Here is a 24,168-nt window from a genome sequence, read left to right as displayed (position 1 = left end):
TGGTCACCGTATTACAGAATGGATATAAATTCTCTGGAAAATGTACAAAGGAGGATGACAAAGATGATCCCATGTATCAGAAACCTTCCCTATGAGGATAGACTAAGGGCCCTGAAACTGCACTCTCTAGAAAGACGTAGAATTAGGGGGGATATGATTGAGGTTTATAAGTGGAAGACAGGAATAAATAAAGGGGATGTAAATAGTGTGCTGAAAATATCTAGCCTAGACAGGACTCGCAGCAATGGTTTTAAGTTGGAAAAATTCAGATTCAGGAGGGATATAGGAAAGTACTGGTTTGGTAATAGAGTTGTGGATGAGTGGAACAAACTCCCAAGTACAGTTATAGAGGCCAGAACGTTGTGTAGCTTTAAAAATAGGTTGGATAAATACATGAGTAGATGTGGGTGGGTGTGAGTTGGACCTGATAGCTTGTGCTAACAGGTCGGTTGCCGTGTTCCTCCCTTAAGTCAATGTGACCTGACCTGACTAGGTTGGGTGCATTGGCTTAAGCCGGTAGGGACTTGGACCTGCCTCGCATGGGCCAGTAGGCCTTCTGCAGTGTTCCTTCGTTCTTATGTTCTTATGTTCTTATTGTTGCTTTATCTGGGGTATTGTTGTTTTATCTGGGGTATTGTTGCTTTATCTGGGGTATTGTTGCTTTATCTGGGGTATTGTTGCTTTATCTGGGGTATTGTTGCTTTATCTCGGGTATTGTTGCATTATCTGGGGAATTGTTGCTTTATCTGGGGTATTGTTGCTTTAGCTGGGGTATTGTTGCTTTATCTGGGGTATTGTTGCTTTATCTGGGGGTATTGTTCCTTTATCTGGGGTATTGTTGCTTTATCTGGGGTATTGTTGCTTTATTTGGGATATTGTTGCTTTATCTGGGGTATTGTTGCTTTATCTGGGGTATTGCTGCTTTATCTGGGGTATTGTTGCTTTATCTCGGGTATTGTTGCTTTATCTGGGGTATTGTTGCTTTATCTGGGGTATTGTTGCTTTATCTGGGGTATTGTTGCTTTATCTGGGGTATTGTTGCTTTATCTGGGGTATTGTTGCTTTATCTGGGGTATTGTTGCTTTATCTGGGGTATTGTTGCTAGTACTACCACTAGTACTACCACCACTACTACCACCACCACTACTACCACCACTACTACCACTACTACCATTTCTACCACAACTGCTACCACCACTACTACCACCACCACTACTACCACTACCACCACCACTACTACCACCAGTAGTACCACCACCGCTACCACCACTACCACCACCACTACTACCAACACTACTATCACCACCACTACTACCACCACTACAACCACTACTACCACCAATACTACCACCACTACTACCACCACTACCACCACTACTACCACTACTACTACCACTAGTACTACCACCACTACTACCACGACTACTACTACCACTACTACCACTACCACTACCACCACCACTACTACCACTACTACCACCACTACTACCACCACCACTACTACCACCACTACTACTACCACTACTACTATCACTACTACCACAACCACTACCACTACTAGCACCACTACCATCACCACCACTACTACTACTACTGCCACTACTACCACTACACTACTACCACTAATACTACTACTACTACTACCACTACACCACTACTACCACTACCACCACTACTACTACCACCACCACTACTACACTACTACCACCATACTACTACTACTACACTACCACCACCACTACTACCACCACTACTACCACCACTACTACCACTAATACCACTACTACTACCACCACCACTACTACCACTACTACTACCACCACCACTACCACCACCACTACTACCACTACTACCACCATTACTACCACCACTACTACTACCACTACTTCCACCACCACTACCACCACCACTACTACCACCACTATTACCACTACTACCACCACCACTTCCACCACCACTACTACCACTACTACCACCACTACTACCACCACCACTACTACCACTACTACCACCACTACTACTACCACTACTGCTACCACTACTACCACCACCACTACTACCACTACTACCATCACCCCTACTACCACTACTACTACCACTACTACCACCACCATTACTACGACTACTGCCACTACTACCACCACCACTACTACCACTACTAGCACCACTACCATCACCACTACTACCACTACTACTACCACTACTACCACCACCACTACCACTACTACCACCACTACTACTACCACTACTACTACTACCACTACTACCACCACCACTATTACCACTACTACCACCACTACCACCACCACTACTACCACTACCACTACTACCACCACCACCACTACTACCACTACTACCACTACCACCACCACTACTACCACCACCACTACCACCACCATTAGTACCACCACTATTACCACCACTACTACAACCACCACTACCACTACTACCACTACTACCACCACCATTACTACCACCACTACTACCACCACTACTACCACCACTACTACCACCACCACTACCACCACCACTACTACCACTACTACCACCACCACTACTACCACCACCACTACCACCACCACTACCACCGCCACTACTACCACTACTACCACCACTACTACCACCACTACTACTACCACCACTACCACCACCACTACCACCACCACTACTACCACTACTACCACCACTACTACCACCACTACTACTACTACCACTACTATCACCACTACCACCACCACTACTACCACTACTACCACCATTACTACCACCACTACCACCACTACTACCACCACTACCACTACCACTACTACCACCACCACTACCACCACCACTACTACCACTACTACCACCATTACTACCACCACTACTACAACTTCTACCACCACTACTACCACCACTACTACCCCCACCACTACCACCACCACTACTACCACTACTACCACCATTACTACCACCACTACTACTTACCAGACAGGAGCAGATCTCACAACCAGTCTTCCAGGTGGCACCATCCTGCCTGACAGTGCCATTAACACGACAGGATCGCTGACAGTCACATTCTGACATCGCTGTCAGTCTGGCCTCCGACGCCGTCAGCTGTTGATAGTTAAGATAACAAGATTACACCAGCTCTGCTAGCCAGGGATAACATGAGATAACACTAGATGTTATATAACACATGATAACACCAGATGTTATATAACACATAACACCAGATGTTATATAACACATGATAACACCAGATGTTATATAACACATAACACCAGATGTTATATAACACATGATAACACCAGATGTTATATAACACATGATAACACCAGATGTTATATAACACAAGATAACACCAGATGTTATATAACACAAGATAACACCAGATGTTATATAACACAAGATAACACCAGATGTTATATAACACAAGATAACACCAGATGTTATATAACACAAGATAACACCAGATGTTATATAACACAAGATAACACCAGATGTTATATAACACATAACACCAGATGTTATATAACACATGATAACACCAGATGTTATATAACACAAGATAACACCAGATGTTATATAACACATAACACCAGATGTTATATAACACATGATAACACCAGATGTTATATAACACAAGATAACACCAGGTGTTATATAACACATGATAACACCAGATGTTATATAACACATAACACCAGATGTTATATAACACATAACACCAGATGTTATATAACACATAACACCAGATGTTATATAACACAAGATAACACCAGATGTTATATAACACAAGATAACACCAGATGTTATATAACACAAGATAACACCAGATGTTATATAACACATAACACCAGATGTTATATAACACATAACACCAGATGTTATATAACACAAGATAACACCAGATGTTATATAACACATGATAACACCAGATGTTATATAACACAAGATAACACCAGATGTTATATAACACATGATAACACCAGATGTTATATAACACATGATAACACCAGATGTTATATAACACAAGATAACACCAGGTGTTATATAACACATGATAACACCAGATGTTATATAACACATAACACCAGATGTTATATAACACATAACACCAGATGTTATATAACACATGATAACACCAGATGTTATATAACACAAGATAACACCAGATGTTATATAACACATGATAACACCAGGTGTTATAAAACACATGATAACACCAGATGTTATATAACACATGATAACACCAGATGTTATATAACACAAGATAACACCAGGTGTTATATAACACATGATAACACCAGATGTTATATAACACATAACACCAGATGTTATATAACACATAACACCAGATGTTATATAACACATGATAACACCAGATGTTATATAACACATGATAACACCAGATGTTATATAACACATGATAACACCAGATGTTATATAAGACAAGATAACACCAGGTGTTATATAACACATGATAACACCAGATGTTATATAACACAAGATAACACCAGATGTTATATAACACATAACACCAGATGTTATATAACACATAACACCAGATGTTATATAACACATGATAACACCAGATGTTATATAACACAAGATAACACCAGATGTTATATAGCACATGATAACACCAGATGTTATATAACACAAGATAACACCAGATGTTATATAACACATGATAACACCAGATGTTATATAACACATAACACCAGATGTTATATAACACATGATAACACCAGATGTTATATAACACTTGATAACACCAGATGTTATATAACACATGATAACACCAGATGTTATATAACACATGATAACACCAGATGTTATATAACACATAACACCAGATGTTATATAACACAAGATAACACCAGATGTTATATAACACATGATAACACCAGATGTTATATAACACATAACACCAGATGTTATATAACACATGATAACACCAGATGTTATATAACACATGATAACACCAGATGTTATATAACACATAACACCAGATGTTATATAACACATAACACCAGATGTTATATAACACAAGATAACACCAGATGTTATTTAACACATGATAACACCAGATGTTATATAACACATGATAACACCAGATGTTATATAACACATAACACCAGATGTTATATAACACAAGATAACACCAGATGTTATATAACACAAGATAACACCAGATGTTATATAACACATAACACCAGATGTTATATAACACATGATAACACCAGATGTTATATAACACATGATAACACCAGATGTTATATAACACATGATAACACCAGATGTTATATAACACATAACACCAGATGTTATATAACACATAACACCAGATGTTATATAACACATAACACCAGATGTTATATAACACAAGATAACACCAGATGTTATATAACACATGATAACACCAGATGTTATATAACACATAACACCAGATGTTATATAACACATGATAACACCAGATGTTATATAACACATGATAACACCAGATGTTATATAACACATGATAACACCAGATGTTATATAACACATAACACCAGATGTTATATAACACATGATAACACCAGATGTTATATAACACATGATAACACCAGATGTTATATAACACATGATAACACCAGATGTTATATAACACATAACACCAGATGTTATATAACACATAACACCAGATGTTATATAACACATAACACCAGATGTTATATAACACATGATAACACCAGATGTTATATAACACATGATAACACCAGATGTTATATAACACATGATAACACCAGATGTTATATAACACATAACACCAGATGTTATATAACACATAACACCAGATGTTATATAACACATGATAACACCAGATGTTATATAACACATGATAACACCAGATGTTATATAACACATGATAACACCAGATGTTATATAACACATGATAACACCAGATGTTATATAACACATGATAACACCAGATGTTATATAACACAAGATAACACCAGATGTTATATAACACAAGATAACACCAGATGCTATATAACACATGATAACACCAGATGTTATATAACACAAGATAACACCAGATGTTATATAACACATGATAACACCAGATGTTATATAACACATGATAACACCAGATGTTATATAACACATGATAACACCAGATGTTATATAACACAAGATAACACCAGATGCTATATAACACATGATAACACCAGATGTTATATAACACAAGATAACACCAGATGTTATATAACACATGATAACACCAGATGTTATATAACACATGATAACACCAGATGTTATATAACACATAACACCAGATGTTATATAACACAAGATAACACCAGATGTTATATAACACATGATAACACCAGATGTTATATAACACATGATAACACCAGGTGTTATATAACACATGATAACACCAGATGTTATATAACACAAGATAACACCAGGTGTTATATAACACATGATAACACCAGATGTTATATAACACATGATAACACCAGATGTTATATAACACATGATAACACCAGGTGTTATATAACACATGATAACACCAGATGTTATATAACACAAGATAACACCAGATGTTATATAACACATGATAACACCAGGTGTTATATAACACATGATAACACCAGATGTTATATGACACAAGATAACACCAGATGTTATATAACACAAGATAACACCAGCTGTTATATAACACATGATAACACCAGATGCTATATAACACAAGATAACACCAGATGTTATATAACACAAGATAACACCAGATGTTATATAACACAAGATAACACCAGATGTTATATAACATGATAACACCAGCTGTTATAAAGATAACCCCATGTATGATAACCTGGGGATAACACAAGATAACTTACCTAAGACAAGATAGCCTAAGATAACACAAGATAGCTTAATATAACATATGATACCCTAAGATAACATGATAAATTAGGATAACAAAAGATAACCTAAGATAACATAAAGTGAGATAATATAAACTAGCCTACGATAACATAATAAGACCTAAGATAAGCTAAAATAGCCTAGCACATACCTAAGTTAGCACAAAATGACCTAAGATAACCTAAGATAACGTAAGATAACGTAAGATAAGATGCTGTAACTTAGAGATAAGACCTAAGATAACCTAAAATAGCCTAGCACATACCTAAGTTAGCATAAAATGACCTAAGATAACCTAAGATAACGTAAGATAAGATGCTGTAACTTAGAGATAAGACCTAAGATAACAAAAATTATAAAAATATTTAAATAAGATAACACAAGATAAAAATATTAATATATTATCTTGAAGTTCTGGCTGTCAGCACCCCTGGCTGTCAGCACCCCTGGCTGTCAGCACCCCTGGCTGTCAGCACCCCTGGCTGTCAGCACCCCTGGCTGTCAGCACCCCTGGCTGTCAACACCCCCTGGCTGTCAGCACCCCTGGCTGTCAGCACCCCTGGCTGTCAGCACCCCTGGCTGTCAGCACCCCTGGCTGTCAGCACCCCTGGCTGTCAGCACCCCTGGCTGTCAACACCCCTGGCTGTCAGCACCCCTGGCTGTCAACACCCCTGGCTGTCAGCACCCCTGGCTGTCAACACCCCTGGCTGTCAACACTCCTGGCTGTCAACACTCCTGGCTGTCAACACCTCTGGCTGTCAACACTCCTGGCTGTCAGCACCCATGGCTGTCAGCACCCCAGGCTGTCAGCACCCCTGGCTGTCAACACTCCTGGCTGTCAGCACCACTGGCTGTCAGCACCCCTGGCTGTCAGCACCCCTGGCTGTCAGAACCCCTGGCTGTCAGCACCCCTGGGTGTCAACACTCCTGGCTGTCAGCACCCCTGACTGTCAGCACCCCTGGCTGTCAACACTCCTGGCTGTCAGCACCCCTGGCTGTCAGCACCCCTGGCTGTCAGCACCCCTGGCTGTCAGCATCCCTGGCTGTCAACACCTCTGGCTGTCAACACCCCCTGGCTGTCAACACCCTTTGCTGTCAACACCCCTGACTGTCAACACCCCTGGCTGTCAACACCTCTGGCTGTCAACACCTCTGGCTGTCAACACCCCTAGCTGTCAACACCCCTGGCTGTCAACACCCCTGGCTGTCAACACCCCTGGCTGTCAACACCTCTGGCTGTCAACACCCCCTAGCTGTCAACACCCCTGGCTGTCAGCACCCCTGGCTGTCAGCACCCCTGGCTGTCAGCACCCCTGGCTGTCAGCACCCCTGGCTGTCAACACCCCTGGCTGTCAGCACCCCTGGCTGTCAGCACCCCTGGCTGTCAACACCACTGGCTGTCAACACCCCCTGGCTGTCAACACCCCCTGGCTGTCAACACCCCTGGCTGTCAACACCCCCTGGCTGTCAACACCCCCTGGCTGTCAACACCCCCTGGCTGTCAACACCCCCTGGCTGTCAACACCTCTGGCTGTCAAAACCCCTGGCTGTCAACACCCTCTGGCTGTCAACACCTCTGGCTGTCAACACCCCTGGCTGTCAACACCCCCTGGCTGTCAACACCCCCTGGCTGTCAACACCTCTGGCTGTCAACACCTCTGGCTGTCAACACCAACTGGCTGTCAACACCCCCTGGCTGTCAACACCCCCTGGCTGTCAACACCCTCCGGCTTTCAACACCCCCTGGCTGTCAACACTCCTGGCTGTCAACACCCTCCGGCTGTCAACACCTCCTGGCTGTCAACACCCCCCGGCTTTCAACACCCCTGGCTGTCAACACCCCCTGGCTGTCAACACTCCTGCCTGTCAATACCCCCTGGCTGTCAACACCCCTGGCTGTCAACACCCTCCTGGCTGTCAACACCTCCTGGCTGTCAACACCCCCTGGCTGTCAACACCCCTGGCTGTCAACACCCCGGCTGTCAACACCCCCTGGCTGTCAACACCCCTGGCTGTCAACACCCTCTGGCTGTCAACACCCCCCTGGCTGTCAACACCCTCTGGCTATCAAGACCCACTGGCTGTCAACACCCTCTGGCTGTCAGCACCCCTTGGCTGTCAACACCCCCTGGCAGCCAACACCCTCTGGCTGTGAACACCCCCTGGCTGTCAACACCCCTGGCTGTCAACATCCCCTGGCTGTCAACACCCCCTGGCTGTCAACACCCCATGGCTGTCAACACCCCCTGGCTGTCAACACCCCCATTGCTGTCAACACCCCCTTGCTGTCAACACCCCCTGGCTGTCAACACCCCCTGACTGTCAACACCCCCTGGCTGTCAACACCCCTGGCTGTCAACACCCCCTGGCTGTCAACACCCTCTGCTGTCAACACCCTCTGGCTGTCAACACCCCCTGGCTGTCAATACCCCTTGGCTGTCTAACACCCCCTGGCTGTCAACATCCCCTGGCTGTCAACACCCCCTGGCTGTCAACACCCCCTGGCTGTCAACACCCCTGGCTGTCAGCACCCCTTGGCTGTCATCACCCCCTGGCTGTCAACACCCCCTGTCTGTCAACACCCCCTGGCTGTCAACACCCCCTGGCTGTCGAGACCCTCTGGCTGTCAACACCCCCTGGCTGTCAACACCCCCTGGCTGTCAACACCCCCTGGCTGTCAACACCCCCTGGCTGTTAACACCCCCTGGCTGTCAACACCTTCTGGCTGTCAAGACCCCTGGCTGTCAACACCCTCTGGCTGTCAAGGCACACTGGCTATCAACGCCCCCTGGTTGTCAAGACCCCCTTGCAGTCAAGACTCCCTGGCCGTCAACACCCACTGACTGTCAATACCCCCTGGCTGTCAAGACCCCCTGGCTGTCAAGACCCCCTGGCTGTCAAGACCCTCTGGCTGTCAAGACCCCCTGGGTGTCAAAATCCCCCTGGCTGTCAAGACCCCCTGGCTGTCAAGACACTCTGGCTGTCAAGACCCCTTGGCTGTCAAGACCCCCTTGTTGTCAAGACCCCCCTGGCTGTAAAGACCCCATGGCTGTCAAGACCCCCTGGTTGTCAAGACCCCCTTGCAGTCAAGACTCCCTGGCCGTCAACACCCACTGGCTGTCAAGACCCTCTGGCTGTCAAGATCCTCTGGCTGTCAAGACCCCCTTGCTGTCAAGACCCTCTAGCTGTCAAGACCCCCTGGGTGTCAAAATCCCCCTGGCTGTCAAGACCCCCTGGCTGTCAAGACACTCTGGCTGTCAAGAACCCTTGGCTGTCAAGACCCCCTTGTTGTCAAGACCCCTTTGGCTGTAAAGACCCCATGGCTGTCAAGACCCCCTGGTTGTCAAGACCTCCTGGCTGTCATGATCCCCTGGCTGTCAAGACCCCCTGGCTGTCAAGACCCTCTGGCTGTCAAGACCCCCTGGCTGTCAAGACCCCCTGGCTGTCAAGACCCCCGGGCTGTCAAGACCCCCGTAGCTGTCAAGACCCCAGTAGCTGTCAAGACCCCCGTAGCTGTCAAGACCCCTTGGCTGTCAACACCCCCTGACTGTCAACATCCCCTGGCTGTCAACACCCCCTGGCTGTCAAAACCCCCTGGCTGTCAACACCCTTTGACTGTCAAGACCCTTCTGGCTGTCAACACCCCCTGGCTGTCAAAACCTCCTGGCTGTCAACACCCTTTGACTGTCAAGACCCTTCTGGCTGTCAAGACCCCCTTGGTTGTCTTCAAGACTCCTGGCTGTCTTCAAGATCCCTGGTTGTCTTGACCACCTGGCTATCAAGACCCCCCTAGCTGTCTACACCCCCTGGCTGTCAAAACCCCCTGACTGTCAAGACCTCCTGGCTGTTTAAACCCCCTGGCTGTCAAGGTCCCTTGGCTGTTAAGACCCCTCTGGCTGTCAAGACCCCCTCGCTGTCAAGATCCCCTGCTTGTTTACAAAACTCCTGGCTGTTTTCAAGACCTCTGGTTGTCTTCAAGACCCCTGGTTGTCTTCAAGACCCCTGGTTGTCTTCAAGACCCCTGGTTGTCTTCAAGACCCCTGGCTGTCTTCAAGACCCCTGGTTGTCTTCAAGACCCCTGGCTGTCTTCAAGACCCTTGGCTGTCTTCAAGACCCCTTGTTGTTTTCAAGACCCCAGGTTGTCTTCAAGACCCCCGGTTGTCGTCAAGACCCCTGGTTGTCTTCAAGACCCCTTGCTGTCTTCAAGACCCCTGGCTGTCTTCAAGACCCCTGGTTGTTTTCAAGACCCCTGGTTGTCGTCAAGACCCCTGGTTGTCTTCAAGACCCCTGGTTGTCTTCAAGACCCCTGGTTGTCTTCAAGACCCATGGCTGTCTTCAAGACCCCTGGTTGTCTTCAAGACCCCTGGCTGTCTTCAAGACCCCTGGCTGTCTTCAAGACCCCTGGTTGTCTTCAAGACCCCTGGTTGTCTTCAAGATCCCTGGTTGTCTTCAAGACCCCTGGTTGTCTTCAAGATCCCTGGTTTTCTTCAAGACCCCTGGTTGTCTTCAAGACCCCTGGTTGTCTTCAAGACCCATGGTTGTCTTCAAGACCCCTGGTTGTCTTCAAGACCCCTGGTTGTCTTCAAGACCCCTGGTTGTCTTCAAGACCCTTGGTTGTCTTCAAGACCCCTGGTTGTTTTCAAGACCCCTGCTTGTCTTCAAGACCCCTGGTTTTCTTCAAGACCCTTGGTTGTCTTCAAGACCCCTGGCTGTCTTCAAGACTCGTGGTTGTCTTCAAGACCCCTGGTTGTCTTCAAGACTCCTGGTTGTCTTCAAGACCCCTGGTTGTCTTCAAGACCACTGGTTGTCTTCAAGACCCCTGGTTGTCTTCAAGACTCCTGGTTGTCTTCAAGACCCCTGGTTGTCTTCAAGACTCCTGGTTGTCTTCAAGACCCCTAGCTGTCTTCAAGACTCCTGGTTGTCTTCAAGACCCCTGGTTGTCTTCAAAACCCCTGGTTGTCTTCAAGACCCCTGGCTGTCTTCAAGACCCCTGGCTGTCTTCAAGACTCCTGGCTGTCTTCAAGACCCCTGGTTGTCTTCAAGACCCCTGGTTGTCTTCAAGACCCCTGGTTGTCTTTAAGACCCCTGGTTGTCTTCAAGACCCCTGGTTGTCTTCAAGACCCCTGGTTATGTTCAAGACCCCTGGTTGTCTTCAAGACCATTGGTTGTCTTCAAGACCTCTGGTTGTCTTCAAGACTCCTGGCTGTCTTCAAGACCCCTGGTTGTCTTCAAGACACCAGGCTGTCTTCAAGACCCCTGGTTGTCTTCAAGACCCCTGGTTGTCTTCAAGACCCCTGGTTGTCTTCAAGACCCCTGGCTGTCTTCAAGACCCATGGCTTTCTTCAAGACCCCTTGTTGTTTTCAAGACCCCTGGTTGTCGTCAAGACCCATGGCTGTCTTCAAGACCCCTGGCTGTCTTCAAGACCCCTGGTTGTTTTCAAGACCCCTGGTTGTCTTCAAGACCCCTGGTTGTCTTTAAGACCCCTGGTTGTCTTCAAGACCCCTGGTTGTCTTCAAGACCCCTGGTTGTCTTCAAGACCCTTGGTTGTCTTCAAGACCCCTGGTTGTCTTCAAGACTCCTGGCTGTCTTCAAGACCCCTGGTTGTCTTCAAGACCCCTGGCTGTCTTCAAGACCCCTGGCTGTCTTCAAGACCCCTGGCTGTCTTCAAGACTCCTGGCTGTCTTCGAGACCCCTGGTTGTCTTCAAGACCCCTGGCTATCTTAAAGACCCCTGGCTGTCTTCAAGACTCCTGGCTGTCTTCAAGACCCCTGGTTGTCTTCAAGACCCCTAGTTGTCTTCAAGACCCCTGGTTGTCTTTAAGACCCCTGGTTGTCTTCAAGACCCCTGGTTGTCTTCAAGACCCCTGGTTGTCTTCAAGACCCCTGGTTGTCTTCAAGCCCCCTGGTTTTCTTCAAGACTCCTGGCTGTCTTCAAGACCCCTGGTTGTCTTCAAGACCCCTGGCTGTCTTCAAGACCCGTGGCTGTCTTCAAGACCCCTGGTTGTCTTCAAGACCCCTGGCTGTCTTCAAGACCCCTGGTTGTCTTCAAGACTCCTGGTTGTCTTCAAGACCCTTGGCTGTCTTCAAGACCCCTGGCTGTCTTCAAGACCCCTGGCTGTCTTCAAGAGTCCTGGTTGTCTTCAAGACCTCTGGTTGTCTTCAAGACCCTTGGTTGTCTTCAAGACCCCAGGTTGTCTTCAAGACCCCTGGTTGTCTTCAAGACCCCTGGTTGTCTTTAAGACCCTTGGTTGTCTTCAAGACCCCTGGTTGTCTTCAAGACCCCTGGTTGTCTTCAAGACCCGCTGGTTGTCTTCAAGACCCATGGTTGTCTTCAAGACCAGTGGTTGTCTTCAAGACCCCTGGTTGTCAAGACCCCTGGTTGTCTTCAAGATCCCTGGTTGTCTTCAAGACCCCTGGTTGTTTTCAAGACCCCTGGTTATCTTCAAGACCCCTGGTTGTCTTCAAGACCCCTGGTTGTCTTCAAGACCCCTGGTTGTCTTCAAGACCCCTGGTTGTCTTCAAGACCCCTGGTTGTCTTCAAGACCCCTGGCTGTCTTCAAGACCCCTGGTTGTCTTCAAGACCCCTGGTTGTCTTCAAGACCCCTGGTTGTCTTCAAGACCCCTGGTTGTCTTCAAGACCCCTGGTTGTCTTCAAGACCCCAGGTTGTCTTCAAGACCCCAGGTTGTCTTCAAGACCCCTGGTTGTCTTCAAGACCCTTGGTTGTCTTCAAGACCCCTGGTTGTCTTCAAGACCCCTGGTTGTCTTCAAGACCCCTGGTTGTCTTCAAGACCTCTGGTTGTCTTCAAGACCCCTGGCTGTCTTCAAGACCCCTGGTTATCTTCAAGACCCCTGGTTGTCTTCAAGACCCCTGGTTGTCTTAAAGACTCCTGGTTGTCTTCAAGACCCCTGGTTGTCTTCAAGACCCCTGGTTGTCTTGAAGACCCCTGGTTGTCTTCAAGACCCCAGGTTGTCTTCAAGACCCCTGGTTGTCTTCAAGACCCCAGGATGTCTTCAAGACCCCAGGTTGTCTTCAAGACCCCTGGTTGTCTTCAAGACCCCTGGTTGTCTTCAAGACCCCTGGTTGTCTTCAAAACCCCTGGTTGTCTTCAAGACCCCAGGTTGTCTTCAAGACCCCAGGTTGTCTTCAAGACCCCTGGTTGTCTTCAAGACCCTTGGTTGTCTTCAAGACCCCTGGCTGTCTTCAAAACCCTTGGTTGTCTTCAAGACCCCAGGTTGTCATGTCCCCTGGTTGTCTTCAAGACCCCTGGTTGTCTTCAAGACCCCTGGTTGTCTTCAAGACCCCAGGTTGTCTTCAAGACCCCAGGTTGTCTTCAAGACCCCTGGTTGTCTTCAAGACCCCTGGTTGTCTTCAAGACCCCAGGTTGTCTTCAAGACCCCTGGTTGTCTTCAAGACCCCTGGTTGTCTTCAAGACCCCTGGTTGTCTTCAAGACCCCTGGTTGTCTTCAAGACCCCTGGTTGTCTTCAAGACCCCTGGTTGTCTTCAAGACCCCTGGTTGTCTTCAAGACCCCAGGTTGTCTTCAAGACCCCTGGTTGTCTTCAAGACCCCAGGTTGTCTTCAAGACCCCTGGTTGTCTTCAAGACCCCAGGTTGTCTTCAAGACCCCTGGTTGTCTTCAAGACTCCTGGTTGTCTTCAAGACCCCTGGTTGTCTTCAAGACCCCTGGTTGTCTTCAAGACCCCAGGTTGTCTTCAAGACCCCTGGTTGTCTTCAAGACCCCTGGCTGTCTTCAAGACCCCTGGTTGTCTTCAAGACCCCTGGTTGTCTTCAAGACCCCTGGTTGTCTTCAAGACTCCTGGTTGTCTTCAAGACCCCTGGCTGTCTTCAAGACCCCTGGCTGTCTTCAAGACCCCTGGTTGTCTTCAAGACCCCTGGTTGTCTTCAAGACCCCTGGCTGTCTTCAAGACCCCTGGCTGTCTTCAAGACCCCTGGTTGTCTTCAAGAGCGCTGGTTGTCTTCAAGACCCCTGGTTGTCTTCAAGACCCCTGGTTGTCTTCAAGACCCCTGGTTGTCTTCAAGACCCCTGGTTGTCTTCAAGACCCCTGGTTGTCTTCAAGACCCCTGGTTGTCTTCAAGACCCCTGGTTGTCTTCAAGACCTCTGGTTGTCTTCAAGACCCCTGGTTGTCTTCAAGACCCCTGGTTGTCTTCAAGACCCCAGGTTGTCTTCAAGACCTCTGGTTGTCTTCAAGACCCCTGGTTGTCTTCAAGACCCCTGGTTGTCTTCAAGACCTCTGGTTGTCTTCAAGACCCCTGGTTGTCTTCAAGACCTCTGGTTGTCTTCAAGACCCCTGGTTGTCTTCAAGACCCCTGGTTGTCTTCAAGACCTCTGGTTGTCTTCAAGACCCCTGGTTGTCTTCAAGACCTCTGGTTGTCTTCAAGACCCCTGGTTGTCTTCAAGACCCTGGTTGTCTTCAAGACCCCTGGTTGTCTTCAAGACCCCTGGTTGTCTTCAAGACCCCTGGTTGTCTTCAAGACCCCTGGTTGTCTTCAAGACCCCTGGTTGTCTTCAAGACCTCTGGTTGTCTTCAAGACCCCTGGTTGTCTTCAAGACCCCTGGTTGTCTTCAAGACCCCTGGTTGTCTTCAAGACCTCTGGTTGTCTTCAAGACCTCTGGTTGTCTTCAAGACCCCTGGTTGTCTTCAAGACCTCTGGTTGTCTTCAAGACCTCTGGTTGTCTTCAAGACCCCTGGTTGTCTTCAAGACCTCTGGTTGTCTTCAAGACCCCAGGTTGTCTTCAAGACCTCTGGTTGTCTTCAAGACCCCTGGCTGTCTTCAAGACCCCTGGTTGTCTTCAAGACCCCTGGTTGTCTTGAAGACCTCTGGTTGTCTTCAAGACCTCTGGTTGTCTTCAAGACCCCTGGCTGTCTTCAAGACCCCAGGTTGTCTTCAAGACCCCTGGTTGTCTTCAAGACCCCTGGTTGTCTTCAAGACCTCTGGTTGTCTTCAAGACCTCTGGTTGTCTTCAAGACCCCTGGTTGTCTTCAAGACCCCTGGTTGTCTTCAAGACCTCTGGTTGTCTTCAAGACCCCTGGTTGTCTTCAAGACCCCTGGTTGTCTTCAAGACCTCTGGTTGTCTTCAAGACCCCTGGTTGTCTTCAAGACCTCTGGTTGTCTTCAAGACCCCAGGTTGTCTTCAAGACCTCTGGTTGTCTTCAAGACCCCTGGCTGTCTTCAAGACCCCTGGTTGTCTTCAAGACCCCTGGTTGTCTTCAAGACCTCTGGTTGTCTTCAAGACCTCTGGTTGTCTTCAAGACCCCTGGCTGTCTTCAAGACCTCTGGTTGTCTTCAAGACCCCTGGTTGTCTTCAAGACCCCTGGTTGTCTTCAAGACCCCTGGTTGTCTTCAAGACCCCTGGTTGTCTTCAAGACCCCTGGTTGTCTTCAAGACCCCTGGTTGTCTTCAAGACCTCTGGTTGTCTTCAAGACCTCTGGTTGTCTTCAAGACCCCTGGCTGTCTTCAAGACCCCTGGTTGTCTTCAAGACCCCTGGTTGTCTTCAAGACCCCTGGTTGTCTTCAAGACCCCTGGTTGTCTTCAAGACCCCTGGTTGTCTTCAAGACCCCTGGTTGTCTTCAAGACCCCTGGTTGTCTTCAAGACCCCTGGTTGTCTTCAAGACCCCTGGTTGTCTTCAAGACCCCTGGTTGTCTTCAAGACCCCTGGTTGTCTTCAAGACCCCTGGTTGTCTTCAAGACCTCTGGTTGTCTTCAAGACCTCTGGTTGTCTTCAAGACCCCTGGTTGTCTTCAAGACCCCTGGTTGTCTTCAAGACCTCTGGTTGTCTTCAAGACCTCTGGTTGTCTTCAAGACCCCTGGTTGTCTTCAAGACCTCTGGTTGTCTTCAAGACCCCTGGTTGTCTTCAAGACCCCTGGTTGTCTTCAAGACCCCTGGTTGTCTTCAAGACCCCTGGTTGTCTTCAAGACCCCTGGTTGTCTTCAAGACCCCTGGTTGTCTTCAAGACCCCTGGTTGTCTTCAAGACCTCTGGTTGTCTTCAAGACCTCTGGTTGTCTTCAAGACCCCTGGTTGTCTTCAAGACCTCTGGTTGTCTTCAAGACCCCTGGTTGTCTTCAAGACCCCTGGTTGTCTTCAAGACCCCTGGTTGTCTTCAAGACCCCAGGTTGTCTTCAAGACCCCTGGTTGTCTTCAAGACCCCAGGTTGTCTTCAAGACCCCTGGTTGTCTTCAAGACCCCTGGTTGTCTTCAAGACCTTAGGTTGTCTTCAAGACCCCTGGTTGTCTTCAAGACCCCTGGTTGTCTTCAAGACCCCAGGTTGTCTTCAAGACCCCAGGTTGTCTTCAAGACCCCTGGTTGTCTTCAAGACCCCTGGTTGTCTTCAAGACTCCTGGTTGTCTTCAAGACCCCAGGTTGTCTTCAAGAGCCCAGGTTGTCTTCAAGACCCCAGGTTGTCTTCAAGACCCCTGGTTGTCTTCAAGACCCCAGGTTGTCTTCAAGACCCCTGGTTGTCTTCAAGACCCCTGGTTGTCTTCAAGACCCCTGGTTGTCTTCAAGACCCCTGGCTGTCTTCAAGACCCCAGGTTGTCTTCAAGACCCCTGGTTGTCTTCAAGACCCCTGGTTGTCTTCAAGACCCCTGGCTGTCTTCAAGACCCCTGGTTGTCTTCAAGACCCCTGGTTGTCTTCAAGACCCCTGGCTGTCTTCAAGACTCCTGGTTGTCTTCAAGACCCCTGGCTGTCTTCAAGACCCCTGGTTGTCTTCAAGACCCCTGGTTGTCTTCAAGACCCCTGGCTGTCTTCAAGACCCTTGGTTGTCTTCAAGACCCCTGGTTGTCTTCAAGACCCCTGGCTGTCTTCAAGACCCCTGGTTGTCTTCAAGACCCCTGGCTGTCTTCAAGACCCCTGGCTGTCTTCAAGACCCCTGGCTGTCTTCAAGACCCCTGGTTGTCTTCAAGACCCCTGGCTGTTATTATAACATTCTGGGAGAGGTAAACTCGTAGGGGTCACATTGCTCAGAAATAATAATTACGGGATTTAAGACTCAAAATTCTATTTCTAAATCACATTAGATAAATCCATTTCAATTTCTAAATATAATCCAGAATATTTTGTGACAGAAGTGATGGGGTTGCCATGCGGGTTTAGCGCACGAAGGAGACTTAGTCTAGCCTGTAGATAAACCACCTGGTCCTTAGATAAGCCACCTAGATCCCAGCTAAACCACCTAGATCCCAGTTAAACCACCTAAACCTCAGTTAAACAACCTGGTCCCTAGATAAACCACCAAGAACCCCATTAAACCACCTAGACCCCAGTTAAACCACCTAGACCCCAGCTAAACCACCTAGACCCCAGCTAAACCACCTAGACCCCAGTTAAACCACCTTTACCCCCAGCTAAACCACCTAGAACCCAGCTAAACCACCTAGAACCCAGCTAAACCACCTAGATCCCTAGTTAAACCACCTAGAAGCGAGCTAAGCCATCTAGAACACCCAACTAAACTACCTAGATCCCCAGCTAAACCACCTAGACCCCAGTTAAACCACCTTTACCCCCAGCTAAACCACCTAGAACCCAGCTAAACCACCTAGAACCCAGCTAAACCACCTAGATCCCTAGTTAAACCACCTAGAAGCGAGCTAAGCCATCTAGAACACCCAACTAAACTACCTAGATCCCCAGCTAAACCACCTAGATCCCAGTTAAACCACCTAGATCCTCAGCTAAACCACCTTGTCCCCAGTTAAACCAGCTGGATCCCCAGCTTAACCACCTAGTCCCCAGTTAGATTAGATTTTGCCACCGAAGTGGCTAGTTTATTGTGCACCCCATATCCATCCTGTGGACGGTAGCGCGAGAGCATATGGATACACAAAAGGCCTAGGAACTAGGCCCCAAAGGGTTAACAGGAATACATATGGATTTATATCTACATATCTATAGTTCACTTATCTGTTACAAGCAAATTTAGGAAATTTGCTCAGTATATCTGGTATCTTATTTTCATTAATAAGATATGTTGACATGTCACATAGGTTATTATGTTGTCTGTCTGTGTTCCTCAATAAGTGGACAATTAAGCACATAGTGTTCAAGACAGTGACCATATGTCTGACCACATAATTTACATTTAGTTTGATCATCATCTGTGTGTCTCCCAAACTGCCAGAAGTACTTGTAACCAAGCCTAAGTCTGGCCACTACAACATCAGTCAGTACTTGTAACCAAGCCTAAGTCTGGCCACTACAACATCAGTCAGTACTTGTAACCAAGCCTAAGTCTGGCCACTACAACATCAGTCAGTACTTGTAACCAAGCCTAAGTCTGGCCACTACAACATCAGTCAGTACTTGTAACCAAGCCTAAGTCTGGCCACTACAACATCAGTCAGTACTTGTAACCAAGCCTAAGCCTGACCACTACAACATCAGTCAGTACTTGTAACCAAGCCTAAGCCTGACCACTACAACATCAGTCAGTACTTGTAACCAAGCCTAAGTCTGGCCACTACAACATCAGTCAGTACTTGTAACCAAGCCTAAGTCTGGCCACTACAACATCAGTCAGTACTTGTAACCAAGCCTAAGTCTGGCCACTACAACATCAGTCAGTACTTGTAACCAAGCCTAAGCCTGGCCACTACAACATCAGTCAGTACTTGTAACCAAGCCTAAGTCTGGCCACTACAACATCAGTCAGTACTTATAACCAAGCCTAAGCCTGGCCACTACAACATCAGTCAGTACTTGTAACCAAGCCTAAGTCTGGCCACTACAACATCAGTCAGTACTTGTAACCAAGCCTAAGCCTGGCCACTACAACATCAGTCAGTCTGTTCACATTGCAAGTTGCTCCATAAACATACTTATCTACGTTCATGTTATCATAGTGGGTTATAGATCTACTCAGGCTTCTAACTGCATTCCTATAACAATCATTTTCATTATTTACTTCTCTCCTAATATTATTCCTAATGCTAGACACAGTTATACCAAAGTTATATTCTACATTCTCCTTCTGGGTACTCTTCTTGGCTAACATATCAACTTTATCATGAAGGAGTAATCCAATGTGTGATGGGAGCCATAGCAATTGTACATTAATTCCTTTGTCCCTAATTTTTGAGTATCTATACCTGGCTTCCCCAATGAGCATGTTGTTGGAGTCATTATATGAGCCAAGAGCCTTCAATGATGACTTAGAATCAGTAATGATGATAGAGTCAAGCTCAGTGTCATAGGTTAGCTTTAGCGCCATTAGGATTGCAAACACTTCAGTTTGCAGTGTAGACGCCCAGTTGTTAATTCTTATGCCTAACTCAACAAATTTATTATCGTTCTTAACAAGGGAGGTGGCAACAAGAGCAGATGCAGCCCTGCCAGAAGACTCCTGTTTAGATCCATCAGTGTATATAACTTGTGATAACTTGTTACTACCAGCTAGGTGAGAAATTTCTTCTTGAGCAGTTGCTCTAACAAGAGATTTAAAATGAGCTTCTTGGGAGGGACTTGTAGGTATGTGATATTAAATGAACACATCTTCCATGGAGGGGTGAAATGCTCTTGTTGCCTACAGTGATACAGTTCATGCAGGTTATAAAACTTAATGCAATAGCACGTTTTCACAATCCATTTAGATCTGTGTGTATTTACCTCTAGACACTTGGTAAGATTCACTGTGACAGTGTCTGGTTCGTTTCTCAACATTCTAATACCGAGTACAGTGTTAATTTCAACAATCCTATCACTGATACTAGAAATACCAAGCTCCTTCCTCATGTTAAGAACTTTTGTAGATCTGGGACAGCCAAGAATAATCCTGAGAGCTTCATTTTGCATTAACTCCAAGGGTCGGAGGGAACTTTCTCTAGCTAATATCAACATGGGAGCAGCATAATCAATTAAGGACCTAACATAGGCTATGTACATCATTCTTACGATTCTCACATTTGCACCATAGTTGGGATTGTAGCCAGCAACAGCTTTGAGGGCATTTAGCCTAGCTTTACATTTCTTGTTTAGTTGTGGTATAGTGGATTTGTTAAAGGGTACATCTACACCAAGATATCTGTAAGTTTTAACGTAGCTAATGATTTCACCCTGCAAATAGATGGGTGGGGGATGTCGTTTGCTTGTTAATATCTTAGTTTTAGAGGAAGATATTATGAGGCCTAGTCGATTACAAATTGCTTGAACTTCATTAAGAATGGTATTCATCTTCTTATGCCCTGTTGTATGGATCATGATATCATCAGCATAGCTTATAGCTATATGTTTAGGTGAGGCAGGTAGAGCATTTAGGAGAGCATTAATCAGAATATTAAATAGCATGGGACTAAGAACTCCTCCCTGCGGTGTACCTAAAGACATTTCTTTAGAATCACTTCTGAAGCCTTGGTAAAGGACAGAGGATACTCTATTTGACAGGTATCCTATTATCCAGCAGAGTAAGCTACCACCAATATTCATTTTGGCTAGTTCATGTAGTATAACGGTTCTGTTCGCAATATCAAATGCAGATTTTAGATAAAGAAAAGTGGTAAAACTAGTAGAGGTGTGTGCAGTGAGAAAGGTGGAAATACAGTTCTGCACACTTTTACCTTTCATGAACCCATAGAGGTAGGGGGAAAGTTGATGTCTGATTCTGTAGTACAGTCTGTTAAGCATCATTCTTTCAAAAGTTTTGCAAAGACAACTAATTAAGGAGATCGGCCTAAATGTATCAGGCTGTTGGGGCTTAGGGATAGGCACAATGAGACTATTGGTCCAGGAAGTAGGAAGAACGCCCTCAATGTAACTGAGATTATACAGTGCCAACAAAGGGTTATCAGGCACGTGCCTTAGAGTTCTGAGAATATCATAGGTTATACCATCCTCTCCAGGAGCAGTTGATCGACCTTTGGTTAATGCATTATCTAATTCATACTCGGTAAAGAGGCAATCACTCTCATCAATATTTTGGCTCATAAAATTAATCAGTTTCAACATTTCTTCAGAAGTACTCTCTAAATTTTTTCTAATATGAGATGGAAGGCTTTCATGCCTGGATGTTTTGGACCAGTCATTTATGAGGTCATTTGCTTTTTCAAGAGGAAAGGGATGAGCAACATTGCCAGTCTTTTTCCTGGTTATTTTATTTATACATTTCCAAGCCAAACTCAAAGGGGTGGACCTATTTAATCCACTAACAAACTGTTCCCATTCCTGTTGCCTAAGTTCTTCCTTTCTATTCCTTGCATTTGTTAGTGCAGCTTGGAACGTTCTGAGCAGGTCTGGGGTTCTACATTCACGGTATGCTTTACCAATCCTCCTAGCTGCTGCATGTGTTAGATTGCGCAGCTGTGGATCATTATAGTATTTACATTGGTTTTTATTGTTATTTATAGTGGAGGGTCTTTGTTTCCTATTCCTGCCCACTTGATCTGTGAGAACACTCTCAATAGTGGTAATTAAATCATCATTAAATTTTTGTGTGCCAATGGGCTCGTAATTCTTATACCATTGATCCAAGTGGTTAATAAAGTTGTCTCTGTGTTCTGGTTTGAGAATAAGTTTCCTCCTTCTGTATTTAGCTCCTTGATTGCTGGAGATGTGATCAAGATTGACAGTTGTTAGTCTTGGGAAGTGATCAGATAGAAGATCATCAACTATGACAGAGTCATGCATCGTATATGATGTATTAAATCCAAGACACAGATCTAGTATGCCACCATATATGTGAGTAGGCTCAGTAGTGCCCACAATTCGAACATTATCATGCTCATTCAGCAATTTCACTAGTTTAGTTCCATTGGTGTTTGTAATAGACCCACCAATATTCTTATGTCTGGCATTAAAATCTCCAAGAATGATGGTAGGTTCACTATTGATGCGATCTAGTATAGCATCAGGTCGAAGCTGGTTCGCTGGGGCATAGAAATTAAAAATGTTTATGGAAAAATCGCCTGCATATACTTTGACACCATGATACTGCATGTTAACTCGACTCTGCAAGGAAAGGAGTGAATGTGGCAAGCTCTTTCTGACATACATCACACAACAGTTGGTTGACCTTAGGTTATAAGCTGCATATCCAGGCAAGTTTGGTGGAGGTGCTCCATCTTTCAATCTACATTCCTGCAAACAGATGACATCAATATTCTTGGTTGCACTAATATGATGTAAGTCAGGCAACCGCTTCCTGATGGAAGCAATGTTCCATGAAAAGATTTGTAATGTATCCATTGTAGTGAGTTATTACAATCTCTTGCTCATAAGATGGTAAGACTATTATGCTTTGGCTACAGTGTGCAGATACTTAAGAGCAAATAGCATAGTTTGTACGTCTTTATCTTCAGAACCTTTATTTTTAAGCATTTTTCGGCATTTTGGCAGCCAGTGATAAGGCAAGTCTTGAAGGCAAGAGTTATGGGCTTCTTTCTCACAAATTGCTGGAAGCTGAACGGAGATTGCTGCACTTTTGACATCATCACCATGCTTAAGAGTATCATTCTGATTACATATATTTATTAAACTTGTCAGGATCGTAGTATAGTGGTGAGTATCCCCGCCTGTCCCCAGTTAAACCACCTAGATCCCCAGTTAAACCACCTAGTCCCCAGCTAAACCACTTAGATCCCCAACTAAACCACCAAGACTCGAGCTAAATCACCTAGACTCCAGCTAAGCTACTAGACCCCGGTTAAACCACCTAGACCCCAACTAAACCACCTAGACCCCAACTAAACCACCTTCACCCCAGCTAAACTACCTAGCCCCCACCTAGCACCACCCAGCCCCCACCTAGAACCACCTAGACCACCACCTGTAACAACAAAAACCACACTGTGTCATACCCTGGTAGCCAGCTGTGTGACCAGCTGTTGCAGCTGGTTGACCTGGTCAGAGAGTGCCTGGAACTGCCCGCAGGTAGGGCACTCTGCATCAGCCTGTGGGCACTGTAGCAAATACCCCGTGGCACCTGACACTATCCTTACGTCCTGTAATGCACCCTGCAAATAAATAGAATATACATATGTGAATATACATATGTGCATATTACCACAGGAGGAGTTGAATGATAGCTCTAGGCCTCTTGTGATTCAATCAATCCATCAGAGGCTTGTGGTGTTGCAGAGAGTCCAAGCAGATTCTTGGGTCACCACTCTCCAGAGTAACACGATTGAGCACCAAGCAGGGTGCCAAGCAGAGTGCCAAGCAGGGCACCAAGCAGGGCACCAAGCAGGGTGCCAAGCAGGCTTGGCACCCTGCTTGGTTCACATCTTGGCACTCTGCTTGGCACCCTGCTTGGTGC

The 24,168-nt window shown here is 46.1% G+C and overlaps 1 protein-coding gene across 1 annotated transcript in view; it reads right to left on the bottom strand.

The window, feature by feature from the left end:
• The window catches only part of LOC128701029 (protein kinase C-binding protein NELL2a), a 112,354-nt gene that overhangs the window by 46,071 nt on the left and 42,115 nt on the right, over positions 1-24,168 (bottom strand). The window contains exons 4-5 of the mRNA XM_070079735.1: positions 23,711-23,866; positions 2,968-3,096 (exon numbers count right to left, since the gene is read on the bottom strand). Of these exons, the coding sequence (XP_069935836.1) occupies positions 2,968-3,096; positions 23,711-23,866 (285 nt within the window). The remainder of the gene's footprint in view (positions 1-2,967; positions 3,097-23,710; positions 23,867-24,168) is intronic.

The sequence above is a fragment of the Cherax quadricarinatus genome, unplaced genomic scaffold (assembly GCF_038502225.1).
Source record: "Cherax quadricarinatus isolate ZL_2023a unplaced genomic scaffold, ASM3850222v1 Contig9, whole genome shotgun sequence".
In the NCBI taxonomy this organism is placed as follows: Eukaryota; Metazoa; Arthropoda; class Malacostraca; order Decapoda; family Parastacidae; genus Cherax; species Cherax quadricarinatus.
Note: the sequence above shows the minus strand (reverse complement) of the source record. Positions and strands in the feature narration are given on the sequence as shown.